Genomic DNA, 17,497 nt, shown 5'->3' with positions numbered 1-17,497 from the left:
TAAAGTAGATCAATGAAGTTAAAAGTTTGTTTTTAAAAAGACTAACAAAATTGATAAACTCATGACAAGACTAACCAGAGTAAAAAAGGATGTCTGCATCACCAATGTCACGAATGATAGAGGAAAATTGGATATGCACATGCAAAAGAACGAAATTAGACCCCTATCTTACATCACTTACAAAAGTTAACTCCAAATGGATTAAAGACTTAAATATAAGGCCTGAAACCATAAAATATAGAGGAAAACATAGAGAAAAGCTCCCTGACACTGCCCTTGGCAATGATTTTTTTGGATAAGAAACCTAAAGCAAAGGCAACAAAAGCAAAACTAAACAAGTGTGACTACATCAAACTAAAATGGAAGAGAGGATAAGATATGGGGAAGCCAGAATGAAAAGTTCTAACATATGTTTAATCGTAGTTCCAAAAAAGGAAGAGAGAATACATGGAGTAAAGTCAATTTAAAGAGACTCCAGAATTGATGAAAGGTATTGATTTACAGATTTTAAAATCCCAATGAATCCCAACCAGGATAAAGAAAAAGATATCTACCTCTAAATACATCACAGTAAAACTGCAGAGTACTAATGACAAAGATGTAGAAGTAAATACGCAGACTTCTATGAGCTGATATTCGATCAGAGACCTGGATTAAAGCATTACAGAGTGAAGAAAACAAAGAAAATGAGGAAGAATAAGCAGAGACCTATGTTGTCAGAATGGAGTAAACTGGGTAGAAAGTAGCAGGAGTTAAGAGGTCACTGACACAGACTGGGCCAAAGTATATAAAGCCTTAAAAGCCATAGTAAGGGCTTTGAATTCTGTTTTTAAGCGACAGGAGGAAGTCAATGGAGGTTTTTAACAGAGGAATGACATTACCTATTCAATGTATTAAAAAGTTTACTCTGATACTATGTGGAGAAAAGGGTGTAAGAGAATAAGAACAGATGTTATATGAATATTCGGAGGCCAGTAACAAAGACCAGGCTAGAGATAATGCTTACTTAGTGAGGATGCTGCCAGCAAGGGTAGAGAGAGGTAGATGTATTTGGAACATGGAACAATGGCTAACATTTATTGAGTACTTATTACATGCTGTACTTTGTTCTAAGCACTTTACATATATTAACTCTCTTAATTCTGTTAACAATACTATGAAATTGATCATCTTATTCCCATTTTTGCAGATGAGAATACATACAGAGAGAGGTGAAGAAAATGGCTCAAGATCACAGAGCCAGTTAGCTGTAAATATGAATTGTCTGACTCCACTGCCTCTGCTCTTAACCACCATGAGATAGAACTCTTAGTGACAGAATATTCATGAGAGGAAGGAGAATATGGGCAAAGAAAACAAGATGTCAAGTGTAAGTCTGAGATTTCAGGTGTAAATGGATGGATGGTGGTGTCATTTACTGAGCTTTAGTGCACTGCAGATGGCCAGGTTTATGGGAGAAGGTGAGGTTAGTTTGGAGCAGGTTGAGCTTCAGTTGCCTTTAAAGATCCACACTGAGGTGGCGAGTAAGCCAGGAGTTTAAAGCAGAAGTCAGCACTAGTGATACCAAGTTGGGAGTCTGCACATAAAAGATAAACCATGGCTTGGATAAGCATGCCCAAGGAGAGAATATAAAGTGAAAACATTAGGTACAGGACTAAGCAAGCCTTAAGGAACTCCATATGTAGAGTTTAGGGAAAGGAGAAAAGGCTGGTAAAGGAGATTGAGAAAGTAACAAAACTGGAGAATGAAGTATAACAGAAGGCAAGAGAAAAAGACTATTTTAAGGAGAGAATGGTCAACTATGTTGAAAGGTGCTAAGAGATCAAGGTATCTATTTTTTCTCAGGGTAGTTCTCTAGCTTAAAAACACAGAATGTTCTGTAGTCTCAACAATTTTGAAAAAAAATAAACTTTTCAAAAATGACATCTGAGAAGGAAAAAATTCTTGTATTAAGAAATATTAGGGACTTCCCTGGTAGTCCAGTGGGTAAGATTCCACGTTCCCAATGCAGGGGGCCTGGGTTCGATCCCTGGTCAGGGAACTAGATCCCACATGCATGCTGCAACTAAGAGTCCGCATGCCACTACTAAGAAGTCCGCATGCCACAACTAAGAGTACGCATGCTGCAACTAAAAGATCCTGAATGCCGCAATGAAGATCCTGCATGCTGCTACTAAGGCCTGGCACAGCCTAAATAAATAAATAAATCTTAAAAAAAAAAAAGAAAGAAATACTGTAAATTTTTCTTAAGTATTTATTTATCAAAATATTTAAGACTGACATCTGAAAACTTTCATCATTAAGGACTTTTCAATTTTTTACCTTTTACTGCAAAAAGCATAAAATAGCTATAAATACTTTTTACTTACATGCAAATAGACAGTAAAATTATTCTCACCTATATAAAAAAAGATCTTTGGCAAGTCGCTTAGGTCCAATGATTTTGAAGATAATTTCATATGTTTCAAGTGCCTTCCGATGAACTCCACCTGGTAATGCTGGATGTAGACATTGAGCTAGGCGTTTGCCTATGGTCAGCTTTTTGGGTACCACTTGGTACTTTGCATTATTTTGTAAAACCTTGAAGAAAACATTTTAATTCAGTTGAGAAAAATATTACATTTCATTTTATTTCCATTTTCTAGCATAGTATTACCAAAAACCCTTATAGGACTTCTTTACACTCTGAAAAAATTATAGAGGATGTCAAAAAACTTTTGTTTTTGTCAGTTACATCTGTCAATACTGGATTTAAAATTAAAACTGAGGATTTAAAAATATTTATTAATTTGTTAAAAAAAATAAACTCATTACGTGTTAACAGAAATAACATTTTTATGAAAAATAACAATACTTTCCAAAACAAATTTGTTCAGAAGAAAGGCACCGTTTTAGATGTCTGCAAATCTTTAATGTCAGTCAGCCTTCAACCTATTTTTGATACACTGTTTGAAATACATGAAGAAAATCGAACCTCAACATAGATACTTTGTTGGAAGAGGAACAACCACTGCTGTACTATATCATATTATAGCAAGTAATTCTAGTGCTAACAAGAACATACATGAGATTATAATTGCCCATTTGCTTTTACTAATCTCCCAATTGGGCCAAATACATGTTGCTGTATTTATTCAGCCACTACATTTCTTTAGAGATGATGGTCAAGGCAGAATTTATAGAAGAAGATGCTATCTCACAAATCACTCAAAGGAGATTAATTATTTAAGTGATAAAAGACTTACAAATGCAGTTCTTCAGAGTATTATGGCAAAATGCTGATAGAATACTAGAAAATGAACACTCAGAATGAATACAGTATAATAGACTGGAACTGGAATTTAGATGAAACACAAAAGAAGTCCTTTATTTTAAAAAATAACTGAGGTTAAAATATATAAAACGAATGATCTGCCAAAGGCAGTACAGAAGAGAAGCACTAGATTTTTCATTTCACAAAAAAAGCGGAGGGTCTGAGGTCCACTTAGATATAACATTTTCAATGTTCTTCCCACTACAAGCCTTCAATCCAGTTTTAAATTGGATGTAACGAATGTAAATAAAATTAGACCTACGAATGCAAAGCAAATCAAGGGCACAACACTAATAAGACTCCAACTACAAAATATTTTTATTTTTTGAAACTAGCTGCCTTCCATTTCTAGAATATTACTTTGAATTTTGGATGCAGGAGCAAAGAATCAATATTTACATATATTTTAAAGAAAAGTATAATTATTATCAGAAGTACTTCTGTAGAAGGAAACTTAATGATGTGTAACACAAAATGCCTCAATAAAGAAATTCTACTGATACCAAAAAAATTTTTTTAAAAACCAAAATATAGCACTATTTTCTAAAAGCACTTCAGTTAGAAAACTTGTATAAATGAGGCATAATTTAGTATATTAATAAATAAAATTTTATACTAAAACATATTTAGACTATCTTCAACAAATTTATAGATATATAACCCTTGCCTTGTTTCACCATGATTTTAGGTAAGTTTCACCAATGCTTTGTATATCCTATGTTATATTATCTGGATACAGTGAAATCTGTTTTCATGAATACTGATTAAGTATAAAAAACTAGGGGCTTCCCTGGTGGCGCAATGGTTGAGAGTCCGCCTGCCGATGCAGGGGACACGGATTCGTGCCCCGGTCTGGGAAGATCCCACATGCCGCGGAGCGGCTGGGCCCGTGAGCCATGGCCGCTGAGCTTGCGCGTCCAGAGCCTGTGCTCCGCAACGGGAGAGGCCGTAACAGAGAGAGGCCCGTGTACCGCAAAAAAAAAAAAAAAAAAGTATAAAAAACTAATTATGTACTTAATTAGGCAAATTAATTTCCACAACTTAATGAACTGCTTTTACACGTATTTCCTAATAAATCTTCAGAAAGAGACCCTTCAGGACAAGAAAGAACCTAACTACCTTTAAACAAACTCATATTTTTGGATGCAATTTCTTGGGGATATTGTAAAAGTTTTGAGAATTTATCAAACCTCAAATGACAAATGTTAGAAGTTAACATGTCAAACAAAAGTTTGTGCATCTAATTTTAAGATAAATCCTTGGCATTGGAAATTAAGGCTTTTCTTTTTAAGATATCAGGGTAATTATCTATAGTATGAGGTTGAAAACTAGTGTTCTTGGTATGTATTTTAAGACAAATTTCTTTCCTAATAATTGTATGCCAAACTGTTTGATGTTAAAATAGTTACCGGAAGAGCTCGCCCTTCATATCTGCTCCCCTAGTCCACTTAATATTTAGTAGCATTTGTATTCAATTAACAGCTATTAAAAACCCCCAAAGCCCCCAAAATAAAAACTATGTGTGTGAAGTGAGAAAATTTTGATCTAAGTTAAAAAAAAAAAAAGGGGTCAAAATTTAAAGCTACAAGTTGATCAGTGATGCCACCACAATAACAGTGGATAACAACCAGACATGTGAAGAAGGATCATTCAAGGCCAAGCTCCAAGGCCTAAGCAACAGCTTGTCACTTTTGTAAAAAGTACTGACTATAACTAAGAACTGTCTGGACATAAAATGTTTTCTTAATGCTACATACCATTTGGAAAGGACACAGCAGTAGCTTTCCACATGCAATTTTTCATTTTGCTGCTAGGAACTCCAGAACCATATCTGATGCTCATTTACAGGAACTTATTAACCTTCATGGTTAGCATATTTGCTTCCTAGTCTTGTGTTTATAGGTAATAAAGGAATAACTATATTTTTCAAGTACTGTTGTGGTTTTGGCCTCAAAAAAAAAAAAAAAGTCTGACTATATAGGCATGCAACTCATGAAGTAAAATAGCAGAGTCAAAAGTAATTCTGAGGTTTAGTTATGTTTTTAAATTCTTTACTTCAAAGTTGAGAGAAATTCAGTAAATACAGATGCAGATTTCTGATTTTTACTCCATTTTATAAAATGAGTAAGACAGACATACCTTATTAAGTTTTCCAAGTGCCGATATCAAATCTGCCCATTCACTGGAGTATTCAAAATTCTTTAGTGCTTTATCAATTGCAGCTACATAGTTTCTGTATTTGGAGTCACTCAATAACTCCAGCTCTTCTGTGTTCATCCTCCCACAGCGTCCCACTAGAGGCAAATTCCAAAGTCATGTAAAATCATCACCTACAAAAAAAGTCTGCAGGAGGAACCAAAGTTACAAAGTAAAGTATTAAAATGGGTTCAGAATTAATGGCTAACTTTTAAATGTTTCTTGAGTTAGGAGTGATCAAAACTTCAGTCAGCTAGTACGCAGGTTCATGGAAGTATTCAAAGACAGCTTCAAAGATAACTACTCATGTGTTGCTTTCTAGGAACTGGAAAAATGGCTGTGAGGACTTAGGGATTTATAAAGGAGGAAATATTCCTGTACTTATTTCATTTTAGAAATCATGTTATTTCTTTGTCATATTTGCTGATATAACATTCTGATACATACTCCTCTACTTTGTTTTGATCCTAAAATGCACTGACTGGTTATATTAGAAACATCAAGGACATTAAAACAATAACAACAACAACAACAGGAAAAAGAAAAAGAAATGAATGACTTGGAGATCATCTAATTTTATTAAGCGATAATGGGCATATAGTATGAAAGAACATAAGCTGTTTGGAATTAATAAAACTTTTAATAAAACTGACGAGTATATGAGATAGTTTAAAATATGTCCACAAATTCTTTGATATTACTTTCAAAAAGCACTGCCTAATTCTGCAGCCCTGTGAGCTGGATTCTGGGACTCAATTCTAACGAAAACAGTAAGGGAGAAGTGACAATTTGTAATGGCCAAGACTAGGTCATAAAAGCACTTCAGCTTCCTCCCTACTCTCTCTCTTAGATCACTAGATCTGGGGAAAGCCAGCTGCCACATCCCGAGGGCACTTCAACGAACCTTATGGAGAGGTTTCTGTGGTAAGGAACCGAGGCTTTCTGCCAACAGCCACGTGAAGGAGCCACCTTAGAAGCAGATCCTTCATCCCTAAGAAAGCCTTGATTTGACTGTAGTACCAACTGACATCTTGACTGATTTCATGAGAGATCCTGAGCCAGAACTACATAGCTAAGTCTCTCAAATTCATGACCTAGAGAAATTTTGTTGTTTTAGGCCACTGAGTTGGGGGGTAATTTGTTACACAGCAATAGAATAGGTAACTAATGTGCAGTAGTAACAAGGAATCAAGGCTCAACTTAAAAATCAATGTGGGGACTTCACTGGTGGCACAGCGGTTAAGAATCCGCCTGCCAATGCAGGAGACACGGGTTTGATCCCTGGTCTGGGAAGATCCCACATGCCACAGAGCAACTAAGCCTGTGTGCCACAACTACTGAGCCTGCGCTCTAGAGCCTGCAAGCCACAACTACTGAGCCCGTGTGTCACAACTACTGAAGCCTGTGTGCCTAGAGCCCGTGTTCCACAACAAGAGAAACCACCGCAATGAGAAGCCCGCACACCACAATGAAGAGTAGCCCCCATCGCCTCAACTAGAGAAAGCCCATGTGCAGCGATGAAGACCCAACACAGCCAAAAATAAATAAATAAATAAATAAATAAATAAATAATGTGGCCTCTCCACCTTTTTGGTGTCCTATCTGACTTTTAACTTTGCACCCTTCCCTAGAGCTGGGTTTGTGGATCTGCAAAAGGATCTAAGAACTAGCCAATACAATTAAATGAGGGTTAAAAAGTCTTTCAACAAATGGCTTTGGGATAACTGGATATTCATATGTAGAAGAATGAAGTGGACTCCTTCCTCACACCTATACAAAAATCAACTCAAAATGAATCACAGATCTAAATGTAACAGCTAGAACTATAAAACTCTTAGAAGAAAGTACAGGAGTAAATCCTCAAGGCCCAGAGCTAGGTCTTCTTAGGATTTCTCAGAAATAACACTAAAAGCCGCATAAGCAATAAAAACACAAGCAAGGAGAAAATAAACCGGACTTCATCAAAATTAAAAACCTTTCTCTGCTTCAAAAGATACCATCAACAAAGTGAAAAGACAACTGACAGAATGGAAGAAAATATATCTCCCATATTTCTTTCTTTTTTTTTTTTTTGCGGGCCTCTCACTGTTGTGGCCTCTCCCGTTGCGGAGCACAGGCTCCGGACGCGCAGGCTCAGTGGCCGTGGCTCACGGGCCCAGCCGCTCCGTGGCATGTGGGATCCTCCCGGACCGGGACACGAACCCGTGTCCCCTGCATTGGCAGGCGGACTCTCAACCACTGCGCCACCAGGGAAGCCCTATCTCCCATATTTCTGATAAGGGACCTGAACTAGATATATAAAGAACTCTTACAAGTCAATAATAAAAGGACAAATAACTTTGAAATGGGCAAAGAATATGAATAGACATTTCTCCGAAGAAGATACACAAATGTCCAAAAAGCCCATGAAGTGATACTCAACATCATTAAGTATCAGGGAAATGCAAATCAGAACCACAAGATACTAGGATGGCTATAATAAAAAAGACAATAATAAGTATTGGCAAAGATATGGAGAAACTGGAACATTTGTACAGTGCTGGTGGGAATGTAAATTGGTGCAGCTGCTTTGGAAAACAGGCAGGCAGTTCTCAAAATGTTAAACATAGAATTACCATACAACCCAGCAATTCTACTCCTGGGTATGGTACACATACTCAAGAGAAATGAAAACATGTCCACACAAAAACTTGTACACGAATGTTCAAAGAAGCATTATTCATAATGGCCAAGAAGGGGAAACAACTCAAATGTCTATCAACTGATGTGTGGATAAATAAAAAACAATGAAATATTATTCAAGGATAAAAAGGAATGAAGTACTGTTACATACTATGATATGGATGAACCTTGAAAACATTCTGCTAAGTGAAAGAAACCATGTATTTTATAATTCCATTTATATAAAATGTCCAGAATAGACAAGTCTTCAGGGATGGAAAGTAATTAGCTTTTGGTTAGGGTAGAGAGGGGAGTGAATTGGGGAGAAACAGAAAGCAACTCCTAATGAGAACAGGGTTTCTTTTGGAAATGACAAAAATGTTAAAATTAATTATAAGACTCCCACACCTACGGTCAATTAGTCTTCAACAAAGGAGGCAAAAATACACAATGGAGAAAAAGTCTCTTCAGCAAGTGGTGTTGGGAAAGTTGGACAGACGCATGTAAATCAATGAAGTTAGAACACACCCTCTCAACATGCACAAAAATAAATTCAAAATGGCTTAAAGACTTAAACATAAGACATCTCTCCTAGAAGAGATCATAGGCAAAACATTCTCTGACATAAATCGTACAAATGTTTTCTTAGGTCAGTCTCCAAGGCAATAGAAATAAAAACAAGAATAAACAAATAGGACCTAATTAAACTTACAAGCTTTTGCAGAGCACAGAAAACCATAAAAAAACCCGAAAAGACAACCTACAGAATGGGAGAAAACATTTGCAAATGATGCGACTGACTGGGCTTAACTTCCAAAACATACAAACAGCTCATAGAACTTGACAATAAAGAAACAAACAACCCAATGAAAAAAATGTACAGAAGACCTAAATAGACATTTCTCTAAAGAAGGAATACAAATGGCCAATAGGCACATGAAAAGATGCTCAACATCACTAGTTATTAGAGAAATGCAAATCAAAACTACAATGAGATATCACTTCACACCAGTCAGAATGGCCATCATTAAAAACTCCACAAGTAACAAATGCTGAAGAGGATGTGGAGAAAAGGGAACACTCTTGCACTGTTGGTGGGAATGTAAGTTGGTGCAGCCACTGTGGAAAACAGTATGGAGGTTCCTCTGAAAACTAAAAACAGAATTACCATATGATCCAGCAATCACACTCTTGGGCATGTATCCAGACAAAACTCTAATCCAAAGAGTTCATATGTCCATAGCAGCACTATTCACAATAGCCAAGACATGGAAACAACCTAAATGTCCATCGACAGGAGGAATGGATAAAGAAGATGTGGTATATATACAATGGAATTCTACTCAGCCATAAAAAAAAAACAAAATAATGCCATTTGCAGCAACATGGATGCAACTAGAGATTATCACACTAAGTGAAGACAGAAAGAGAAAGGCAAATACCATATAATATCACTTATATGTGGAATCTAAAAGATGAGACAAGTGAATCTATCTATGAAACAGAAACAGACTCACAGACATAGAGAACAGACTTGTGGTTGCCAAGGGGGAGGGGATTGGGGGAGAGTTGGAGTGGGATGCTGGGGTTAGCAGATGTAAGCTATTATATATGGAATGGATAAACAACAAGCTCCTACTGTATAGCACAGAGAACTATATTCAGTAGCCTATGATAAACCATAATTGAAAAGGATATAAATAATGTATACATATATATAACTGAATCACTTGCTGTACAGAAGAAATTAACACAACATTGTAAATCAACTATACTTCAATAAAAAATTGTTATAAGGATGGTTACACAGCTCTGTGAATGTACTGAAAACCACTAAATTATACACTTTAAATAGGTGACTTGTATAGTATGTGAATTATATCTCAGTAAAGGTACAGAGCTATATACATGTGTATATATGTAAGATATATTATCCATATATGTAAGATATACACACATATAGATATATGTATACATATAAAAATGGGCTTTAGGGATTTGCGCATTACCTCAAATTACATGCAAAATTTACATCTTACATTTTATTGGGGAATAGCCTACTTTTATAATATTGTCAAAAATAGTTTTTAAAGTAATCCTCAAAAAGGCTAAGAATCACAACCCTAGAGAATGTACTCTATATTAATAAAAACCTGTTTGCCTGAAAAAAGCTAAAATTCTCTTAATTTATTAAATCAAAATTTCCCTGGTTAAGGTTATGCCAAAAAGAAGCAATACGCACTTCCCAATTCTCTATCTCAACTCTTTAATCCATAAAAACAAAACCAGACAAATCCTAAATCCCGTCTTTGGAGAGAATATCACCTTAAATACAGAGTCACTTGACATATGAAATTATTCACTTCACTACACCATGTGCCAAGCAGTATGTTTGGATGCTGACTAGAGAGAATATACCTGATTTATTGATGCTTTTCCCATTGGGAGTGGTGGGAGTGGAGAATAAAGTAAAGTAAATCCTTTAAGACAGTTAATCCGTTTTTCTCTGTAAAACTGTGATTTTTTTTTTTTTTTTTTTTTTTTTTTTTGCAGTACGAGGGCCTCTCACTGCTGTGGCCTCTCCCATTGCGGAGTCCGGACGCACAGGCTCAGCGGCCATGGCTCACGGACCCAGCCGCTCCGCGACATGTGGGATCTTCCCGGACCGGGGCACGAACCCGTGTCCCCTGCATTGGCAGGCGGACTCTCAACCACTGCACCACCAGGGAAGCCCAAAACTGTGATATTTGACCCTTGGACTTAATATAAAGTTTATGAGGAAAAAAACCCCACTTTATAGTTATATCTTCATGGTCTGGACTCTCAGACCAGCAAACTAAACATAAAGCAGTATTTTGAAGAACCACTCTGTGAAATCCAAGATGACTGTGAAATTTAAATAAGTGAATCAAAAATTATCTCAACTACCTTCCATTTCAAAATTGATTTTGTTTTATAGAAGAGTTGGATATGTAATTCTCCTTCTAGGGTAGAAGTCTTTGAGAGCAGGAACTATGTTTTATATATATTCGTATGCTACACAGCACATAACTTACAATAGTGAATGAAGCTCAAGCTGGATTCATACAAAGTGGTTTAAGTGTAATGGTTAAGACTGGGAATAAATTAAAAATTCTGTAAGCTGTTTTATCATTAATCTATGGTTTCTAAAAATTTTTTAAATTAGATTTAACCACAACTATAAACAAACACGCTGCAATATGCGCTTCAGATACAAAAGACTGACATACGAAAACATTTAAAGCTATAAAATTTGATAACTAATAAATATTAATACATAGTGAAATATGGAATGAAGGCTAGAATGAACACAAACTAAAACATTTATAAAACACTTATAATTTTTCTTCTGAAAAACCAGAGAAGAAAGAACTGCAAAACCAATTAAACTTGGGGGAAAAAAATCAACTTGATTGGATTTTCTGAAGGTGTATAAAAACAGTATAAAATAACTATAAATTCTAATTGATAAACCTAAGAATGTACTAGTGGTAGACACAGTAAAGCACATGTATAAATTTTACTGACAGGGACATTTTTTTCCTTAGCAGTATTTCCAGTATAAGAGATAACATCTATTTTGAAGATATACAATATTTGTGCATGGGGAAGATTAATCTGAAAATCAATTTACTAGTAATTTCTAACAATGAAAATACGAGTTATCTGTAATTGGGGTATTAATATAATTGTGAAGCTAAGTTACCTCAGTTGACATTTTCAGACATACTTTTTTTATTTGGTATTTATATATATTAAAAAAAAAATCCCAACCAGTAATGACCAGCTAAGTTTCTGGGGTTTATAACTCTTGTACATGTTTACAGGTAAAAAAGTTGAGTCAGGTAAGAAATTTGGATTTTCTTATTTAGCTAAAAAATTCTAAATTCTTAAATATGATTAAAAAGAGTATATACAGCATGGGACACATATAATACTATGTAGAACATCAAAAGCAAAATCTTATGCTTCCTGCAGGAACTACTCAGTATTAACCAATTCTAAAGATATACCCAGGGACTGTCCAAGTGTTCTACCACATCCCAAGGATGTATATGAATAAATTATTTAAAGCATCATGCAATGCAGGGGAAAAACCCTATTTGTTGATTATGAAAGAAAAAGCACCTAAAAAAATGCTATAAAGATGCTTTTTCCAAAATTTTTTGACGAAACGAAAAATTATCAACCAGTAATTGTTACCATCTAACAAAGGAATGTGGCCATTATTGACAAATCTATTTCATTTTGACCAAAAGTTCTGAATTTCAATGTTGCCACTTTCACTAAATAATCTTTAGCAAATCATTTATTTAACCAACTTATGAAGCTAGTTACTCCAGAAAATTAGTAACTTCCCTGGAGGGCTAACAATACAGATAGAAGAAAACACCTACCAGGTCTTTCACAAATAGGTTAAGATCACCCACTAGAACCCTGATGCTCGGTACTTCCCCCAATCTGACCCAATCTCAAACCTTCAAATGGTATATATGCTAGGAAACTCCAAACACGGGATCAACAGATCTTCAGCTTTTCTCTGCAGGTCCTGCCACCTGCTGGTCTTAAGTATATTCTAAGGATAAGACCTTCAAAGCAGCAGAGGTAGCAGCATCTTAGCTAACCTTATATTGTGCTTAACTAAATGCCAGACACTGTTCAAATGCTTTGCATATTTCAATTCATTTAATCCTACTCGATCTTTTGAGGTATAGGTACCTAACATTATTACTGTCAACATTAACAGATAAAGAAACTGAGGCACAGAAATATACGTGACACGGTTAAATGGCAGAGCCAGGGATCTACACTTAAGCAATCTGGCTTTAGAGTTCTAACTGAACCACTGCCCTTCACTCTCATGGAGACTTTTTTCCTTCTTATACCCAATCCTACCTCAGGGCCAGGGAGTGAAGTGTCTTTCTTACTCCCTCTATAACACTTACCTGGAAATTCCACTTCTGGTTGAGCTCAGTTATGCCTGAACCCAAGCACCTGAACATCGCCAGAGAAAACTTATACAACTAGGCTGACCAACTGCCCTTTAAATTGAGAAACACAAACCTCAAACACTCAACACTGTTCTAATCCACCACGTTTCCTTTATAACCTTACCTGCCTGACACAACTATTTCATACCTTCCCTTCTCAAAGTTCTAATACCACCTTTTCTCCATCACTGCTAAAGACCAAGCTTCAAATTATGTAAGAAAACAAAAGAACAAGGAACGCTCTTACATTCCCTCCAGCAAATCTACAAACCTATCTCCACCTATATCCATATTTTCCACTTTCCCTCCTGCTATGAGGAACAAAGGACCCCCCTCCTTCTGCCGTGTTCTGGATTCCACCTCCTCTTGCCTTCTCAAGACTCTTCCCCAAGTGCTTTATTGGCTTTCTCTCCTCCCTCAGTACCAGTTTCTCCTTCCCTACAGGATCATGCTACATATAAGCCCTGGAATCTCTCATGGTGAAAAACTAAAATTAACAGCCTCCCCTTCACCCCCATAGGCTCTCTGGCTGCCAACCCATTTCTCTGTTCTCTATTATTACAAACCTTTTTGAAAGATTTCTCTGTACTCACTATTTCACGCCCTTATCTCCTATTCACTCTTCAGCCCACTCAAAAATGCCTCACGATGCTGTCCCTCCAAGAAAACCACCCATGTAAAGGTCACCAGGAAAGTGACCAAAGGTCACTTCTCTAGCCCATCATCTTAACTTCTCAGCAGCATTCAGTACTTTGCTCTTGGCTCTCAAGGTATGTTCTGACTTCTCTAATCAGTCTTTTTCAGTCTATGTAGGCTTCTTTTCTCTAGTCGAATTTTATTTTATTTTATTATTTTTTAAATGCTAAAGTACTTCAAGGCTCAATCAGGAGCTCTCCTCTCTTCTCTCCCTTAAGTTATCTCCTCTAGTTCTACAGTTTCAAATAGCATTTAACTGATATAGCCTAAATATATTACCACCTCTTCTATTATTTCCTCTTCTATTCTTCTAACTGGTTGGCGTCAACTCTAGCACACCACTGAATCCTGCTTCTATTCTTGAGCGCTATCGTCCACAGAGAAGCCAGAGATCTTGTAAAATCACATTGTATCATTATTAGAACATCCAAACTCAAATACAGCAACATGCTTTGCATTGCAGGGCATCTTGCATTTGCTATTCTCCACACGCGGAAATTCTTAGGTCAACTCTTTGTGAGGCAAATTCCTTCCCATCTCCAAGTAATATCAAACCCTCAGAGAAGCATTTCTCAAGTAGCCCACACTCGGCCCACAGGCTTAACATCTACTCTAGAATATCACATGATTACCCTCCTAGCACTTATTACAGTCTGAAATTATCCTACGTATTTGCTTGTTTCCTATCTATCCTCCCTCACTGGAATGCAAATGTCATGAGATCAGGAGCCCTACTGGACTTGTTCATTCCTGTATCAGCAGTCCCATAAAAGTGACTAACACATAGTAGGCCCTCAAATGCTTTGAATAAATGAATTAGTCAATGTGAACACAGTTCACAAACCATTTTGCTTTGTTTCTCTGAGAAAAGCTTTGTAGAAAACAGAATTAGTTCTATTTTTCTAACCAGCGTAGCCAACATGCACTCTCTTCAAACAGACTATTCATAATTGCTATTAAGTGCTTTAAAAAATTAAAAGATTCTAAGAGCACCTATAAAAATTGTGCTGTATCCAATTATATTTAATATTTATAATTTACCAAATTATAAATTAGTTCAGTTTAAGCTTCAGTATTAGGCATAATTTCTTAATGTGAAAAATGTCATTCTAGCCCTTGTGAAAGGAAATCTGTTAAGTATGATACTCCCAGAGGTCTAATCTTTTAAAATTAATTAGGTGACAATCTCATGTTGAAGAAAATTCTGACAAAGAGTTTTACTATATTTAGCTATATTTTCACTTTTGCTTTCAGTAAAAACTATAAAAATTAAAACCTAAGATATGAAAAATTAAGAATCCCAGCGTTCCATCAGAGTGAAAAACAACAAACTTGATTTAATTTTGCTTTTTCTTCCCATAGACATATACAAAATTATACATCTGTTAAAAACAGTCTTTGAATTCTATAAAAGTGGTAACTTAAGGTTCCTTGTAGCTTTAAATTCTGTGATTTCTGTGACACATAAGCAATATGAAGAAAAGTAATTTAGAAAATAGAAAAGCGTGGGCACATATTACAATTTAAAATGATCCATTACTGGGTAGCTGGGATTCTACTGTAAGCATCAAGTAGTAAACAGCTATAATAGTGAACACTAAGCATATGCCCTGAGTTAAAGATAACCATCCTGCCCCCAAAGCACACCTGGCAAATAAACATTGCCCATACATTATTCAAGATGATGATATTTACAGCAACTGACTTAGGAATTAATTACTCCGTGGCAGGCACTACACTAAGCTCTTTTACACGAATTATCTCATGTAATCTTCACAACAAATCCATGAAGCAGGTATGCTCATGGGTCCACGTACATATGAATGCTTTAGTGTTTGACGTTCCACAGAGAGTAAAGGGAGGAACCTGGCAGAACTCTGGCAGGCTGACTCCTGCATCTGGTCCTTAATCACTTACCTTTCTGAACTACTTTTAAATTACAGCTCTTAATTCTTCTGACTGGCATATCCTACCTCTCCTCTGTTTTTCATTTTTGAAAACCTGTTCAGGCTATCTAGCCTTTCTTGACTCTTTACCTCCCCAGTTTTTAGACACTGTATTTTCTTTTCCTGTCGTACTTATTTCTTAAAAAAAAAAAAAAAAAAAAAAAACTGTAATAATGTAAGTACATAATATCTCTGTTGTTCCTTCCAGACCTTGAGTTAAGCACAGGGACAAAAGCTCAACTCTGAATACCCCCACCTAGCTCATTGCTTGATATTGCAAGTGTTTAAGTTAAAGTGTAAGGCTAAATGACTATAAATTCGGATGTAAAAGGTTTTGTTTTGGTTGTTACATGTAAAACAGTGATTCTAATTCAATAAATGACTAGAGTGGAAGAGGAACCATACATAGTATTGCTATATATAATATATATAGTATGTACAAGAACTATATATAGTATGTACAATCTACTTGCCTGAGAAAACAATTCTAAACAAGTAAAAATACGCTCTCAAGTGGAATTAAATCCTAGAGAGGTGCTACAGGTTTGGGTTGTGTCTCCAAAAACAATTACAGGTGTGGCTTCCCCAAATTAATGATGCCCAGGGCTGATGAATCCTGTAGGATCTAGTTTATAAATTCTATTATTAAGCACCCAAGGGATGCTTTACGAGACCCAGTAAAGACAGGTTTTATTTTGTTTCTCTTTTGGGAAAGGGAGATATAATTCATGAGGGCTGCTAAGTACGAGGGGACAAAATAATAGTTCAGAAAATAAGTGTTTCAAAGAAGTTTCCCACATTTTCATGAAACCTATGGGCATCACTGATAATTCAATTACATATTCTAGGTTAGTCATATTTGTATTAAACATATCTATAGAAAGAAATGGTTGTGTTGATAATTTAAAACTGAGAATCTAAAACAACTGAATTTTGCCTTTAGGACTTATCATATGCCTTTTTTAAACATACCTTTTTGAAGTTTGGCATTTGCTAATATTAAAATCTGCTTGATTTCCCTATCGATGGGGATGGGAGGGGGGATGAAACAGAAATGTTTTAGGTGGCAAGGGTAAGTCAGCCTGAGAGTAAATATCAGAATAATACACTTAAAGAAAATCTAAATTATCTAGATTGACCATGTTCTGGTTTGTTTTCAATTAGGAAGAAGCAAGAAAACAGTGCTTGTTTTTTTGTACGTAAGAACAATAATGATAAAACTGAGTAGCTAGTCAGAGTGATTAAAAAGAAAGATGTGAAACAAGATAAAGGACACATCTAACTTTCAGCTAACCTATCAAGTACTTTTCCAAGTTTATTTAAAACATCACTTTTCAGAAAGTATCTTTCTCAAAATAAATATGTTCATTTGTAGCTATTTTCTTCATTTAATAATGAAGAATAATGATTTTGCTTAAACTTTGAAAGAAATATTTTCTTAACTAAAATAAACTACTAGAAATAAAGTAAAAGAAGCAAAAATAATCTTTACAGTACAATTAAACCCACCATATTAAGTTAATCAATTGTTTCAAATAAAATTTCATTTTTTTAAAATTAGTACTTTAACAATAATGGTCTCAGCATTAAAAAATTAATGAACAATATACTATTAATTTTACTATTCAACTTTAAAATAAAGACTGGTTGCTATACAAATTAACATAAAAATA

At 35.6% G+C, this 17,497-nt stretch overlaps 1 protein-coding gene across 4 annotated transcripts in view; it reads right to left on the bottom strand.

The window, feature by feature from the left end:
• The window catches only part of DOP1A (DOP1 leucine zipper like protein A), a 110,661-nt gene that overhangs the window by 79,353 nt on the left and 13,811 nt on the right, over positions 1–17,497 (bottom strand). For all 4 annotated transcript variants that reach the window (XM_079938758.1, XM_079938757.1, XM_079938760.1 and 1 more), the window contains exons 2-3: positions 5,453–5,656; positions 2,399–2,580 (exon numbers count right to left, since the gene is read on the bottom strand). In XM_079938758.1, coding sequence (XP_079794884.1) covers positions 2,399–2,580; positions 5,453–5,590 — 320 coding nt within the window. In that variant the 5' untranslated portion in view covers positions 5,591–5,656. The remainder of the gene's footprint in view (positions 1–2,398; positions 2,581–5,452; positions 5,657–17,497) is intronic.

Source organism: Stenella coeruleoalba, assembly GCF_951394435.1.
Source record: "Stenella coeruleoalba genome assembly, chromosome: 12".
Classification (NCBI taxonomy): Eukaryota; Metazoa; Chordata; class Mammalia; order Artiodactyla; family Delphinidae; genus Stenella; species Stenella coeruleoalba.
This window is presented reverse-complemented; position numbering and strand designations above follow the sequence as displayed.